This window comes from Armigeres subalbatus, chromosome 2 (genome assembly GCF_024139115.2).
Source record: "Armigeres subalbatus isolate Guangzhou_Male chromosome 2, GZ_Asu_2, whole genome shotgun sequence".
Lineage (NCBI taxonomy): Eukaryota > Metazoa > Arthropoda > Insecta > Diptera > Culicidae > Armigeres > Armigeres subalbatus.
The window spans coordinates 8,777,750-8,794,324 of NC_085140.1; the positions used below are offsets into that span (position 1 = coordinate 8,777,750).

Genomic DNA, 16,575 nt, shown 5'->3' on the forward strand with positions numbered 1-16,575 from the left:
TTGCTTTGTAGCCGCGCGTCTTACCGTCTTCGCTTAGGATTTTCTATTTCATTCTTTAATAAATTTCAGGAAAAAATCTTCCAACAAAATTTCCGGAATAACTCCTGCAGCAATTTTAAAAGGAATTTTGTATGGTTTTACTAAAAGCAAGAGGAAGTTCCGAAGAAATATCCGGATGAATTTAGGAGGTAATGACGTAATTTTCTTAATTATTCCTGGAGGGAATTCCTGGAATGGAAAGAATTTTTGAATGATTTTCAAAACAAATTATCGAAGGAATTCCTGGAGAAATTCCAGAATGAATTCTCAAACAAATTTCCAAAGCAAGACCTTAAAGATTTGAAAAGATTTCGCAAAGAAATTTCTAAGGGAATTGCTAAATTATTTCCGAAGCAATTCTTACAGGAATTTACGAAGGAATTTCCAATAGAATTTTCGAAGGAATTCCCAAAGAAATTCCAAGATTATGATTTATTTAGATTTTTTTCCATAAGAAATTCCAAGAGCATTTTTAAAATTTGAGGGAAAATATTCAATTTGGTGGGTCACGTGCCCTATCGTCCCCCAGCTTGGCCCCGCTAGTGAGGTCTATGTTTGGACAATGTTTTTAGCATTTCCATAACATTGTAAAAATCAAACGTTTTATTTATGCGATGACGTAGTAATTATTTTTATTGTAAGTCATATGAGGGAAATTAAAGAAATATTGCAAGATGCCACACAGCCTGGAGACTATCGGGCAATAGTATTCCATATCATTGATCCGTAGTGCTCACTGCATTCTCCTCGTTCTGTCATATTTTTCTGTGGTTTTGCTCGTTCTATTTCCCCACTACAGTATCAGGAACTAGATGTTCTGGCGACAAAAAATATGATTAACGCATAAACTAAGATTATGGACTTTGGACTTCATATGAATCACACTAGTTTTGATGATATGTGACATGATTTCAATTTCACAAAACAAAATCGCACGAACTAAATTGACAAAATTAATGTATTTTTAAATGTACGAGGAAAAAGGCGAAACATCGTACACAGTAAAACTAGGAAGCACTTTTCCAATAATCATGTCAATAAAATTATTAAAGCAAATCACTTCCACCCCAACAAATGAAATCCACTCAATCGCTTATTATCTCTCATCCACTTATAAAATCATCTTTCTCACCCCCGTTTCCAGAATGGGTCGGCGATTCGGACTCGGATGCCGGCGGCCGGCTCGGACTGTGGCAGATTTGCCAGAAAGACGACCTCAACGACAGCTGCAGCGGCAAACTCGAAGACTTACTGGCGATGCAGTCCATAGCGTTCCAGGTTTGTGTACTGTTGTTTTTTTTTTCTATCTTATTTAAGCGTGTGCTTCCATCCTGTGTGTTAATCAGTAACGAACGGCGTCGCGGAGGAAGTGGGTTAAGTAGCTTTCTGCGTGCTGCGCTGCTCGGTCGGTCGAATTTTAAATAGAATAGAAGCGTGATTCTTCGTTTACGGTGCTAGCGCCTCCGAAGAAGAAATCCGTTAGTTCGGTAATGGAAGCCACCATTAATCGTTATCATACGCAAATAAAATGTCGAAATAGTTAAGAGAACCCGGACCGAAACACGAGTGTAATGATGATTTTTCTCATTCCCAGGTGGCCACAGTTTTCTGCGGTTTGGCCGTCGCCACATCGGTGCTAGCGATCTGCTGTCTGCTGTTGATGGTTTTAATGAAATCGACCACCGTTTTTCACATTTGCGGCTGGATGCAAATGCTTTCCGGTAAGTTTTTAATACAGCACAAGTGCTGTTGTATTTATTTCTTGGACTTACCTTTCAAATTTTTCAAAATGGTCGTAGTAGTAACTCGGAATATATTCCATCTCATCATAACATATTTATCAATTTGTCTTAAGACGAGTTATAGTATTTTCCAATTTAATTCCCTCACATGATTGTAACTTTCCAGATACGCATTTAAACCTTTAGCAGTAAAACCGTCAGTGTTGCGTATTGTATTTTTGTATTCTTGACTCGATTAATACGTAGCCAAAGACGATCCTAATATGTAGGTCGAAATACGTATTTATAAGATTACTATCAAGTGGTGGGATAGTACTAAACTAACTTGTCTTCTGAAAAATGAAGAAATTTCACCGAAAAGCTCTAAATCATTTTCTCTGTTCATTTAGTCAGAGAGCCATCACGATCTGGCATTTTTTTTATTATGGTCACTATAACTCAAATCAGCCTACTTTCAACCTGACAGTGCAGGCTGTGGTTCGCTTCAGCTTCAATTTCCATTGTTTGTTATTCTTCAAAAGACCGCGAAGTGTAGAATGCTCTAACAAGATGAAATAAATAACAGAGATGTTGGCCCTGAATAGCTACCATGCCGACAACGAACGGCCGCTAATGTACTTGTTTGCTTGAGGAAAATAGAAAACACATGAGAGCACTTCCTCAATTCTTTGCCCTGAGAACATAAAGCCTTACGAATGGATACCCTCCGCATTCAAGTATCATTCATTTCTCTAATACGCTGCCGGCGAAATGCTACGCAGTCTTAATGGCGCTTCCTCGCCAATAAAGTGAAAGGAACAGTGGCATCTGTAATTCGCCAATTACAGATAATTGCTTCACGCAAGAGCTTAACCATCTTCTGGTCGGGGTGCTTGGAGGCATTATTGTAGGCAAACTTGTTGCAAGTCGATTTTCTCGAATGCACCCAAGCAGGTAACAAGCGGGGACTTGGGGAGTAATCTGGTAAGTGGTGGTGAAGTTCTTCTCTATTACCTGTGGGTTACGTTTGGTGGTCCGACGAGAGATCCGACTGTAGCATGGGTGTACTAATTGCACTGGAAGTAATTTATCTTTCTTCGCCGAGTGATGTAATAATGTCTTCGAAGGTGGTGCGCCTGATTCTATAACAAAACCTCAAATTTCTCGGATTTAATGAATGTTCGATAACAATAGACCATTTGCTCAGATAAATATGCACAACGTCAGCTCGAGCCGAACTCTTCAAGATGATCGATTACCAGCCTGAGAACTATTTTTAAAGCGGATTCACTCTTCATGTGATAGTAATTTCTTGAACTAAACTAGGTTAGTACCATGCCTTTAAAGAAACAAAAAAAATCAAACTACTTTTCGTTTTAATTAATCTTCCAGTTTTAAGTACTCCGCTAAAGATCTCAAATGAACCAAGGACTCAAATGGCGGATATCAATAACCATAGATTTTGCTTTTACTGCCGAAAATCTTGCTCTGATCATTACAGGGTCAAACTAAGTTGTCAGTAAATAACATTTCCATACCTGGCGTTCATTTTTTAGGGGTTGCAAATAAGACAACAGCTCTCAATAGCATAATTGTTCATGTTAAATATCGCACACCCATCTTCCAATGCTTTTTTTTAATTTTTACAATCTATGTTTTTTTTTACAAAAACTTGCATTCCGAGCAACATAAGAGTTTTCGACATCTTTTGGAATCTGGGTTCTGGGATACTGGGTTCGCCGTAGAGGCTATCTCGTGATTTATCCTTCTTCGCCACATTGTTCTTTTGCACACGGGTGCGGGTTTGAATCTCTTTTGTTTCTTTTGTAGTCCATAGCTGGCCCGTCTTCCAAGGTAGACAAATTCCCAGCATGTACTTTGTTTTCGGAGCTCTTACCACCAGTCCATCTTTTGTTTCCTCAAGTTCCAGACCACCTTTTCAAATGTTCGGTCAACAATGTTTATATCATTCGCGGAACAAACGAATTGACTGGATCTGTTGAAACTGCCTGACATCTTTTATCGCAAAATTGAACAACAAGCACGAAAGTCCATCACCTTGTAGTCCCCGACAGGATTCAAGCGAACCGGAGTGTTTGCCCGACTTCTTCATACAATCTATCACACTATCCATCGTTGCTTTTATCAGTTCTCGAGTTATGCAAAAAAAAAATTTGTTTCATTTGTATGGGAGACTCCCTTTCCAGAAGGAGAGGAGTTTCTAACAACCACAGAAGTATATCTTCCCTTTCCTAGAAATTAGGAGTAAGGTGTTCGAAGTCTAAAATTTTTCAAATGTTGACACACCTACTAGCAAGATGAATGTTCTTTGAACTAATTTGACGGTGACTAGTCTAATTTTCCAGATGAGGAAAACCTGCCAATTGTGCATTTCTTCTTTTTATTAGTACTTTTTCTTCTTTAATGACTCTTTATTCCAACTGGAACTAGCTTTCAACTTAGTTTTCTATAAGCTTTTCACAGTTTCACAGAAGGGATCATGTTTTCAGTTACCTTAGATCGATCAAATGCCAGAATTCCATTGAAAGAAAAAATCAAACTTTTCCGTGCCGTAAAGCGAGCAAATACACGAATTTAAAGATGGAATTATATCCTGGAAAAGGCAGATATAAAACACGACTCTACGACACTTCCCATAATGCCATTACTCCGAAGGCCGCTACACCGAATGCCATTACCCCTAATGGTACACTACCTCGAATGAGAAGGTACCCCGAATTAGTCATGTCAATGAAAACAAATTTGCTCAATAAAAGTTTATTACTATTGTTCCCCCGTAACGCTGGGTAGACATCTTAGCGTGGTGTGTTACGGTGTAAGATCTACCATGGCACGAATTCTCCTTCTTCTTCATATTGGCATCCCGACCAGTTAGTCATAACAAAATTTTATCACAATTATATCAATATGTGTTACAAATAACAAAACTTGAAATAATTTTGTTATAAATTCCCTGTCAAAGTTGGAGGAAAGAAAATTTCATGATCGTCATAACATGATTATAACATAATGTGTTTGGTTTTTTTTTCGAAAAAATAATTGCCTACATTTTTGGTAGATAGGAATTGGGAAAAAACGAAGGTACCATCTTCAGTATAACTTGAACCTACATTCAAAGTTGAAGCAGCAGGACAAAGTTAATTGCCTACATTATGGATAATCATAATCTTTTCAATAACATAATTTGTTATAGTATAAGATATTTTCACCGCTTTTTATGTAACACATCGAGTTATATTTTTGTTCTAATCATAACATATTTAGAAATATTTTTGTTAAAACTAGAAGAGATTTTGTTACAATTTTTGTTATTTTAACTACTAATGTTACATGTTTTATATCAACCGCTGTTATGAAAAACGGCTGTAACAGAATAACAAGTTCTGATATAAATCTGTTACTATCTACTGGTCGGGATTACATCCCCACACTGGGACATAGCCGCCTCGCAGGTTAGTGTTCATTAAGGACTTCCACATTTATTAACTACGAGGTTTCTAAGCCAGGTTACCATTTTTGCATTCGTATATCATGCGGCTAACACGCCCAGGGAAGTCGAGACAATTTCCAATCCGGTTAACGTCAGCATGGCTACGAGTGCAACAAGGTTGAAGTTGTTTCTTGGTCGCTGTAGTAAAAGTTACGGATTATGGATGAAACGTAGTCTTGGAATCGACGAGTGGTTGCATGGGTGAGTAAAGGCTTCGTCAGACGTTGCAAGCAAATCACTCGTGCGAGCGAATGATTTTTGAGAGCACTCGCCATTAGCACGTCCAATGAGCAGCTCGAAGTAGTTCGAAGTTGTTCCCGCCTGCTCGTTCTTGTTTGTCAACAAATGGGCAAGAGCAGGACAGGGACAAACTTCCAGCTACTTCAAGCTCTCATTGGACAGCACTAAAGCTATGTCCATTTAGAATCCGGAATAATAAAATCATCTGTATCTCGGTAACGGATTTACGTACAAATAAGGTTAATACATCAAAACAAGGGTAATTCACTGTACTTTAAGGAAAAATATTGATACAAATCATTTCTTCTTGTTTCTAGTGAAAATTCGCACCTTCTTCTTTATTCCTCTCATCAAAAGTTGCACACCTCCGGAGTCAACTTCCTTGGCACATTTGTTCCACATTTTGGTCATCTGAGTCGCGTCCCGAGCTGTTTTTCCACTTTTCTTAAGCTTTCGCTTCATTACTGCCCAAAATGTCTCGATGGGCCGGAGCTTTGGGCAGTTGCGTGGATTTATGTTTTTATCGATGAAATCTTCGTTATTATCGCCGTACCACTGGATGACTTCCCGGCTGTAGTGGCAACTCGCCAAATCCGGCCAAAACTTCACGGGACCTTTATGGGCTTTATGGAAGGTCGACCGCGGTTTTTTAGGCATTCCTCCTTGTACAGCTTCGAGTCCATCGTCTTATTCGTCACAAACACTTAGGTCTTTGCTCCACAGCTGCATATCCCTTGCCAAAATAATTTGTTTTTGAGCAAGTTTGTCCAAAAAGCAAACTTAAACTTCGCAGGAACTACTCCTCGTGCCGTCACTATGTAGAATTTTTGGCTAGGAAGCTGCCCGAGATCCATTTTGACGTAGGTTCCATCGTCGATGAGCTGGATTATCAACGCGGGTGTGCAGATTTTTTCTCTCCTTTCGGCTTCCATCTGGAATCATTTTTGACACGATGCACGAAACTTCGTGAAATTTATACCACAGCAAATAGGGCGCCCAGGTAGACAAACCACTGTAAAAGTATTCTTACAGCGGTCACTTTCCGTGCCGCTGCAATACAATAAATGATTCCGGATTCTAAATGGACATAGCTTTATTTGAGTCATACGTAGCAGATTTTCACGTTTGTTTTTCAGCCAAAAAATTTAATTCCATTCCTATTTTTGCAGTGCTACACTGCCACCTGAAAACGTTTCCACTTTGGCGAGCGAAAAATTTGCTGGTGCTGCACTAGCAAGCGCAATTTCGTTTCTGCGAGTTGCAAATATTTAACGCGATGTCACACGATGCAAGCGAGCGTTTGCTTGCGAATTGTCATTTGTTTGCATGCAATCGCTTTCAGTGTAGTCAGACATGTAAATTTTTGACAGATGTCACTTTCTGCGAGCAAAATGCTCGTTGCGAGTGATTTGCTTGCAAAGTTTGAGGGAACCTTAAGAGTCAGCAAGAGTAAGTGAATAAGAGTTAGTGAGAGTGAGTAAAAGTGAGTGAATCTGTAATAGAGAATGAATAAGTGAGTAAAAGTGAGTGAGTGAGTAAATAAGAGTGAGTGAGTAAGAGTGAGTGAGTAAAAGTGAGCGAGTGAGAAAAAGTGAGTGAGTGAGTGAGTTAAAGGGAGCGAGTGAGTGAGTACGATTGATAAAATTGATTGAGTAAGAGTAAGTGAATGTGTAAGTAAGAGTGAGTGAGCGATTAAAAGTGAGTGAATGGTATGAATGAGCGAGTGAGTGAGTAAGAGCGACTGAGTCACTAAGAGGGAGTAAGAGTAAGTGAGTTAGTATGAGTGAATGAGTGACTAAGGGTGAGTGAGTAAGCGAGTAAGAGTGCGCGAGAAAGAGAAAGAGTGAGTGATTGAGAGTAATAAAATAAACCCCAACAATCAATGAGTGAAAATGGATAAGTGAGTGAGAGTGGATGAGTGAGTAAGAGTATGTGAATGAGTAAGAGTGGGTAAGTGGGTAAGAGTAATAATTAGGGATGCAGAGGAAGTGAGTGAGTAAGGATGTGTGTGTGTGTGAGAGAGAGAGAGGTAGATCTTGTTTGTCTTCGGGAAATCCCGTTGACTTAAAGAAGGCATCATCTTTGTTCGCCTTATGTCGGGCAAACGCGTTTGAATGAATGCTCTTTTACTCCTTTTCGTAGAATAGTACTTTTCCAGGTTATGATGGGATAGAATGACAGTTTAAGTTAATTAAACGAAAACCAAACTGTCGAGTCAAGTACGAGACACTGAAGACGACCACACAGTTGTGGTCGAAATACGTATCTGCAAAGATAACGAAATAATTAGTGGAATTAAATGGAGAGTACTAAACTCGTCTTAGACGGTTGAATACATTCCACTAAAAAGAGCTTCAAATATTTTTTCTCAAAACTGTTGGTTAAATAGAATTTTTATTTGCATTAATCTAAGTAGGGGAAAAGACGGCTTTGGCAGATTTTGTTCTATTATTGGCAGGGGGGTTTTGTCGACCAAATTTTATGAAATTTGGCCACAATATTCTTTGATATGCAAAAAATATTTAGATTAAATTTGAGCATAATCAGTCATAAAAACCCCTTGACAATAATAGAACAATACCTGCCAAAGCCGTCTTTCCTCTTTACTATATTTTGATTTTTTGGAAAGATTGTCATTTTGCGATTCATCGATATCTGTTGGTGTCAAACAGATTCGAAATGTTTTCGGGGTAATGGCCTTCCGGGGTACTGTCCCATTCGAGGTAGTTGCCTTCGGGGTAATACCATTCGGGGCAGTGGTATTCGGGATAGTGGGGTGGAGTCATAAAACATAACATCTCTCCTTTGATGTAAAAACGACAATAATTATAAAGAATTAGACATATTTTACTTCAGTTCCGAAATTGGTGATTTCAAAATTGACGAATTTCGCGCCTACTCTTCTATGGGGCTGGCAGCACCATTTCAGAATCGAATGAAACTTTGTAGGAATAAAGATATGGTATTTTTAAGCCACTCTGCATACTTAGTTTTTCAAAAATTATCAAGAGTAACATTTGATAAGGGCCTAACTTTTTTTTCATTAATTTTTAAAAAATCGATGTAACTCTTAAATGACAAGACCTACAAAAAAGTGTTGTATGGCGGACTGTCGTGAAATTCCCTGAAGTTTTTTGGAAAAATATCCAAAAAATAAAAAACCGATTTCTACACTAAAAAAAATAGTTTTAAAAATTAAAATCGATATTACAAAATGGGATGGGAATAATGTTCCTGTGACATATTTAAGGAAAAAAAGTTTTTCTAACAAAAACTTTTTCCGTGTCCATATTGAGTAAAAATTTATCAGCGTGTTTTATGCCTACAGCGCCAAATATAGGTTCAGCAGCCTATAATAAACCAACGACACATTTTGGACGTATAAAATTTGTTTAGGGAGCAATTTAGCATAATCTAACATATTTGTGGACCAACATTTGAAAAGGGTTTATATTTTCTTTGACTTTTTGTATCGAAGAAACTTAAAAACAATAGACTTTACAAAAAAACAAATAATTGCTTTGAAAACGAGCAAATGTTGCCGAAACGAAATTGAAGTGATATTTTATTGTAATACAGGTCGGACTCGATTATCTGGAGTATCGATTTTATTTTCACTCCGGATAATCGAATCACCACAAAAAAAATGTTTTATTTTATTTGCAGTGGTGTAGTCAGAATTTATTGGAGAAAAACATTGATTAATCCACCTAGCGGTATCGGTGACTTTCTGGTGTAATATGGAAAAATAGTATTTTTGCCAAAACTTTTGAGTTTATAGTCCGATTCAGTCTTGATGCATTGCAACTTGATGGTTGAGAATAGGTGCCAATAAAATAGCTAGACTATTTAATTTTTTTGTGTGTAAAATAGTATGTTTGCCTTTATTTCTTTTGAGTCCATTGTCCGATAAATGAAATTATCAATACAAAACAATATGCTTCAATAGGAAACAGGATTTCCCACTAAATGCAACCAGTTGGAAGCAAATAAGGATAAGGATAAGTACCGCAAAATGGGTTAGATTTTGTGCACTCAAAAACACAGACATCACCTCAATTCGCCGATCATAGACGGTCGGTATGTAATACTATGGATCTCCGAGCCATCTAAAATAATGTTAAAAATGTTAAAAATTTAAAATTATCTGAATGTTAAAAATTTAAAGATAATTTGGGAGATTTCCTCTGAAAGCTAGAAGGGGACGCCGTGGTCACTACTAACAATTTGGTTTTGCTGAAGTTGTTAACTAAATCTAAACTCTGCTTACCTGAATGAACATCCATGAATTACATAAATGTGACAATCAATACACAATTTTAAAATGATTGATATAAAAAATTTGAAGGAGGGTTGGAGGATAGGGTGGAAAATGGTCGATTTTTGCGTTACGAAATTAATGTGTAATTTCAATTCAAAACATGGCTTAGAAGCAGAATGGCACTTTTTTGCAACATCGCACGGAAAAGGCCCTTGCGAAGCTATACCGCCGGAAATATGTATAAAGACAAGCATGATGTTCATACATTTTCATCATGATTGAGGATCGATATCTCGATTCGTAGCGATTCGATTTGGCTGAAATTTCACTAGGCACCTGTTTTTAACTTGAACTTTCGATCTTTGAGTAAATTGAATACATCTCTGTTGATTTTGACCTCAAAATCTGGAAATAATTATAAAGACACCACTTTTTTATATGGAGCTCTATACAACGGAACTGTCTTTATAATTATTTCCATCAGAAACGCGTATAACCAGAATATATGCATAAATGTAACTATCATTGAATAAAAATTCAAGTAATTTTAGGCTTGTTGGCAAAAAATCACCCCAATCGAATCGCTAAGAATCGAGATATTGACTTCCCAATATGGCCATTTTGTATGGAAACCGAGCTTGTCTTTATACTTATTTCCACCAGTGTATTGGTGGCTCTCTCAAACGAATGGCAAAACGAGCAAGTCTTGCCAAAGATTATGGAAATACTATTAAGACTTCTCGGGAGTTGTACGAATGGGCAGTTACACAATCAGACAAAAATATCTCTATAAATTACATTTCTGTTATATCTCGAATGAGCAATACTCAACAATGGCAGAAGAGTTTGATGAACTATTCAACAAAGTAAAAACTATAACTGACAATTTTTGTAAAACTAAGTATGCAGAGTGGCTTAGAAATACCATACCTTTATGCCCACTAAGTTTCATTCGATTCTGAGGTGGTGCCAACCGCTGGTCGAGTTGGCGCGAAATTCGTCAATTATTATGCCAAATGACCATTATGCCAAACGACTTTATGCCAAATGACCTACCACCGAAAATGGGGGTGGCGGACCCATAAGTAGAGACACTTACGCGAAACCCGCGGAATAGAGAGAATCTCCTTCCAACAGTAGTGTGATCCAACAGATTAAAAGAATTAGATTTGCTAGTCTTGTTGAGCTTTCCGAGAGATGGCTTCTTGATAGTAGGGTGCGTCAAATCCATTGCATGTCCGTCATAAACTATATTTTAATGTTAAAAGTCACGTAAATGAAGGCCTATAAAAATCCATTACAATTGTGGAGAAAAGTACCCATTTACTACTGTCGGTAGTGTTAGACGCAATTTTCTAACACAGATTTTGTCCAAGAATATAGACTAGTTTATACGGTAGGATTTCGATGACTACGAGGACGTTTTACAGCAGTTTTTTAGTTCCTAGCTATCATGAGGAGATTGTGCGTTCAAAGTTGAAAACTGAATATCGCTATATATTATGTTAATGCCATGCACTATAAAAAAGATTGTTGGCAGTATGCAGCTTACAGTGTTTCAAAATGATTCGGTAATTATTTAGTCTAATTGTCTTAAAAGTAAAATTTTGTTTATTCAAAATTTCAGAAAATGTCTGGCCGAAAATTAACTATGAGAGAATTGATTTAGAAAAAAAATCACGCTGCTCTTGGACAAACTTTATAAATTGACCATTTTTACGGTCGTTCTGGATTTTCCAGAAGGTCGCCTGGTATGGTGACCACTTGCGATTATAGCTAAATGAGAACTGAGAATTTACTTAGTATATTAGAGAAAATCTTACGACAAATCTTAAAAAAAACATGAATAATTAATCATTGGTCACTTTTGATATCTTTTCAATTGATGATCAATTTATTTTGTGATGAATGCAGTCCCGGAAGTTTAAATTCATTTTCGGTACAAATTCGCTTATCTGAAGGTTATAGAAATATGAACTCTAATCAAATTTAACACCCGCTAGTTGGGTGATCATTTCAGCTATTTGTCGCGTGGCCAGATTTTTTCGACTAGGAATGTGAGTTATTTCTGTTTCCATTGAATCAACCAAGTAACCTATTCGCCAATTTAAATAATCTACTCTTCAGTAGCGCGCTTTATCCAAAACTCTCATCGAACAGGTACGGAAATTAATCGCTCAATCGAAAGCCAAACAAACCTTTCCGATCGTTATGCAGAAAGAGCTATTGTCCCCCTCAAGATCGTTCAATTCACCGAATGGAAAACCGGTTTACCTTCCATTCGAATGGCGATTACGGCGTGGTAGCTTCCGCCGACCGCCTGACATATGCCTGTGGTCCACGCGAGCTTACACGCGGCCTAGCAGATGGTGAAAATTGAAGAAAGTGTTTAGCAAACCCGTCTGTCGCTACTCTCCTTTGCATGGGAAGGTACCCATGTGCTGCTGGCTGTGTAGTAAAGAGTTTACTACAAATGGCGGTAAAAAGAGATGTCGTCGTTGTTCACCTTCAAAAGAAAACGCCGGGATTGTCGGTCGACAGTACCCGCTGGGGGCCCATCCGTGGGCCAAATGGTAGGAAGTTAGAGATAGTGGTTGCTGTCCCCATAAATGTTTACCTCTTGGTGATTCCATGTGGGTCATTATCAAATTGGCTTACATATATATATGGCTGCTTGTCAGTGCAGTGTTCGTCAATAAATAAGTGTGATTTGATCTATAAATTTTATTGAGCACTAATAGGAGCATTGAAATGTGATGACTGCAGCATCGCGTCAGTCGAAATTATTTTTTTGTATCACGTCGCGCCAACATGAGTAGTCGCAGCACGATCGTTTTGTCTATCTCCACTTCGTACTTACTGATTCTGTAAATGTTCAGTAAGCTCCATTTGCGGTAAAAAAATATTCCACACTGCTTCATATTGCTGCTGTACGCATAACTGTCCTACGCGGACAGAAATTCATGCAAACATATGACAGTTAAGCGTATATTTGGCGGCATTGCCATATGATCTAAAAGTTGCTCTACAATCTGAGTCATTCCTTACAAGGCGACTTTCTGGTTTCAGTAAGCTGGTACTGACTGCCAGCAGTGAATGACCTTTACTTACTTTCAGTAAGCCTTGTATTAAGCGATCGGCAAACAAGTTTTCCCGTGCCGATACCAATCAGGCACTCTAACGACCATTTGAGGAAAATGAAGTTTTCACCTAGTTTTACAAGCGCATAGGCTTGGGCAGTGAAAGTGATGGAGTGCGATCTGGACAGGAAACCTGTTTTGGATAACAGAAGGAGAGGATGAATCCTCCGAGTAAATGAAAGGAAAATCCATCCGGTAGAAAAAGAAAATAGTTCATACTTTTTATGTGCGAATGGATTAGTTGATGGATTGCGAAGAAAGCTCATGAATAAGATCTAAAATGGTACAACCAATGGGATTACTACATGTACTAATGATCATCCCCCACTGGGATGTTGCCATATCACTGCTTAATGATCATTAAGGACTTCCACAGTGTTTATATTAGCATATTATGAGGCTAAGCCGATGATACTTTTATGCTCAGAGGAGTCGATAAATTTTCAACCTGAGAATTTGAAGAAAACTACAAAGAAGTATCAACAGTTTCATATGTTATACAAAGAGTTGACCTTGGTCTTCAAATTTAGAGGAATGGATATTAGCACATAATTTGTGTTCCGCCGTGCAGCGTTGCCTATACTTGCTAGTATCACATGACCACTGGACGGCTGCCACATAGGTTTTCCGGATGCTGCTTCTGATCCTATTGATGAGTTGCTTCATGTATTTGGCATTCCAATCACCTTTGTATGCAATGGAGCTCAGAAGACCAAAACAAATCCAATGACAGTTTTAAAAAGATATTGACGAATTTACGAAATGCTTGAAATAGTTCACCGTGTTAAGCCGCAGCAGTGATTTTTTTACGATGCTTTAATTGGCAAAGATGAATGCGACTATGTATGTAAAAAAAAGGAACTGAACATCTAGTCACCGGCAATTCGAACAATAAATGAATTGATTGTTTGAGAAACTGCATATTTGGCCAAAATGAGATTTTTATATATTCTGAATTCTCGTCCAAAAATACGTGTTCTGGCAAAAAATACGAAAAAAATTTGTTCTGGAATGTATGAAATTTTTCTCGTTTGTTTGAGAACGTACTTTGAAGATCAATTGTGGAGTACTGCTTACAGTTTTTGCACTGAAAGTGCCTCATGGTGTTGAGTTTTGCCAAAAACTATTGATCTGTATCGAAGAAATCGAAAGATTCGGTGCAAATTTGTTCAAAAATAGTTTTTTGTTGTTTTCTCGAAAAAGTGTAAAATGGATTTATGCAGTTTCTCAAACAAATGATTCAAATATGCAATCTACTTTTTCAGCATGAAACTCTTTTGGTTCGACGTATCATGGGCTTTGATACCGAAGCTCCATTATTACATGAGATCTAAATGTCCATCCAAAGGATAAAATCTCGATAAACTAGCGCCACATTAACTAATCAATTAACTTTCAGAAAAATATATTAAGCTCTTTTAGTGGAATGTATTAAACCGTCTAAGACGCGTACGCGTACGCGTAATGGACAGTACTTAATTCGTCTTAGACGGTTCAATTAACTTTGATTGAACTAGCGCCAGATGATGGTTATGAACTTCCCTCGGGAATTGGCTCAGATACTCCTCCAGGAATCTTTCGGAAGTTACGCAAGGTTACTTTCTTCAAGAGCTTTTTCAAAAATTCCACTCTAAATTCCTTAAGAAATTCTCCCGGAGATTTTTTTTTTTCATTTTATTTATTATTTTATTTTTTTTTATTTTATTTATTTTATTTCTCCAAATTATTCCAGAAATTCCTTCTGTAATTTTCCCAGGAGTTAGGGGAAATCCTCTCAAAACTCATTCTCAAATTCTTCCAGAATTTCCATTTGTAAACTTCACCTGAATTTCCTTCCTTCCTCATGAAATGGCTTCGGAAATTCCACTAGGAGCTCCACTGAATTTTTTACCAGGAATTCCATCGGAAGCTGTTCTAGACGTTGCTTATGAACTTCCTCAGGAATTACCTCAGAAATTTCTCCAAGAATCTTCTCGGATGTTTCTCAGAAAGTTACTTCGGAAATTCCTCTAGGAACTGCTTCGGAAATTCCTCTTAAAATTCCTTTGGTAATTCCTCCAGATATTCCATAGGAAATTATTCCAGAAATTTCTTTAGGAGTTTAGGAGAAATTCTTTCAAAAATTCCTCCTGACCAGTGGTGCGAATTCTCAATCTCAGTGACTGAAATTTGTTGGATATTGATACCATTCCCTCTTCACACTCACTTCCTAGCAGTGAAAACTGAAAATGGTTAGCAGCAACAATCAAAGATAAAGTAAACAAAAGACATCTCTTCTCATTGCACACGCAGCCCGCACTGACAGTCTATTCAGTTCACTCGCTGCTGTGTGAATGCGACGGCCCTATATAAATGCATGGGTGAATACTATCACTTGAAAGACAATGACAGGAAATTTGTGCCGAATGATCATCAGCTTCAGCCCGCTGTTGAACTGAATTGTGCGTTGCTTCCGTATCGAGTGGTGTGCCCCCGAAAACGCGAGCACTTTCAAACTTGGATTCCGTCAGGAGTGCCCTTAAGAAATTTCACCGGGAGTAAGTCCAAAATTATTTCAAGGGATTCAGTCCGTTTGAACGATGTCTTGACTTTGACAACATTGAATTGTTTTGTTGAGAAATTCCTCTAGGAGTTTTTAAGGAATTCCTTTTCAATTATCATCATTATTATCTCCAGAAATTCTTAAGAAACTTGCTCCAGATGTTGCTTATCAACTTTCTTCAGGAAATACCTAGGAAGTTCCTCCAAAAATCCCTTTGCAAATACCTCAGGAATTCCTAAGAAATTGTCCCAGAAATACCAAAGAAGTTTCATAGGAAATTTCTTAAGGATTTTTCTAGGAAGTTCTCCAATTAGTTACATCGGAAATTCTTCCAGGAATTTCATTGGAAATTCTTGAAATTCCCGAAATTGATTCCCTGATTTTCATCAAGAAATTCTATGAAAATACATACCCAGAAATAATTATTTTTGATTTGCTGATTTTCATAGAAAATTGTCATCTGTAGAAGAAACATGAAAGGAATTTGCAGAGGAATTGCTGTAGGAACACCTGTGGGAATTTATTCGAGGAATTTTCGATGGAATTCCTGAAGAAATTTCCTGAAACAATTACCGATAAAATTTCTTGATGAATATTCGAAGGAATTCGGGCGGAATATTCCAAGGAATGAGGAATGCCGGAAGGAATTTTTGATGAAAGATTTTTTGAATGAATATCCAAAGTAAATCCTTGAAGATTTTCCTTAACAATTCCTGGTAGATAATTCCATAGAAATTCTTGGAAGAATTTCCGAAAGATTTTCTGCAGAAATTGCTGATACAATTCTTGGATGAATTTCTGATACAATTCCAAGCAACGCAGGGAAGATTTTCCAATGGAGAAATTTTGAATGGAACTCCTGGAGGAATTTCCGAAGGAATCCCTGAAAGAATTTTGAAAGGAATTTTTCTTTTGAGGTTCCTCCACGATTTTTTTTCACAAATTCCTGAGAAGGAATCACAGAAGAAATTTCCTAAATTTTTATTTTTTATTTTTTTGAAAAAAACCTCAGATGGGGTGGAATCCCAGAGGAATTTATTTGGAAAGTATTTCAACGATTTTATTAAAATTCCCGAAGGAATACAAAAAAATGTCTGAAGGAATTTAGGAAATAGTTCATG

At 37.5% G+C, this 16,575-nt stretch overlaps 1 protein-coding gene across 9 annotated transcripts in view; it reads left to right on the forward strand.

Moving 5' to 3' along the window:
* Positions 1 to 16,575, forward strand: part of LOC134214011 (LHFPL tetraspan subfamily member 3 protein) — a 70,787-nt gene that overhangs the window by 41,241 nt on the left and 12,971 nt on the right. For all 9 annotated transcript variants that reach the window (XM_062693463.1, XM_062693460.1, XM_062693458.1 and 6 more), the window contains exons 3-4: positions 1,184 to 1,317; positions 1,634 to 1,760. In XM_062693463.1, the coding sequence (XP_062549447.1) occupies positions 1,184 to 1,317; positions 1,634 to 1,760 (261 nt within the window). The remainder of the gene's footprint in view (positions 1 to 1,183; positions 1,318 to 1,633; positions 1,761 to 16,575) is intronic.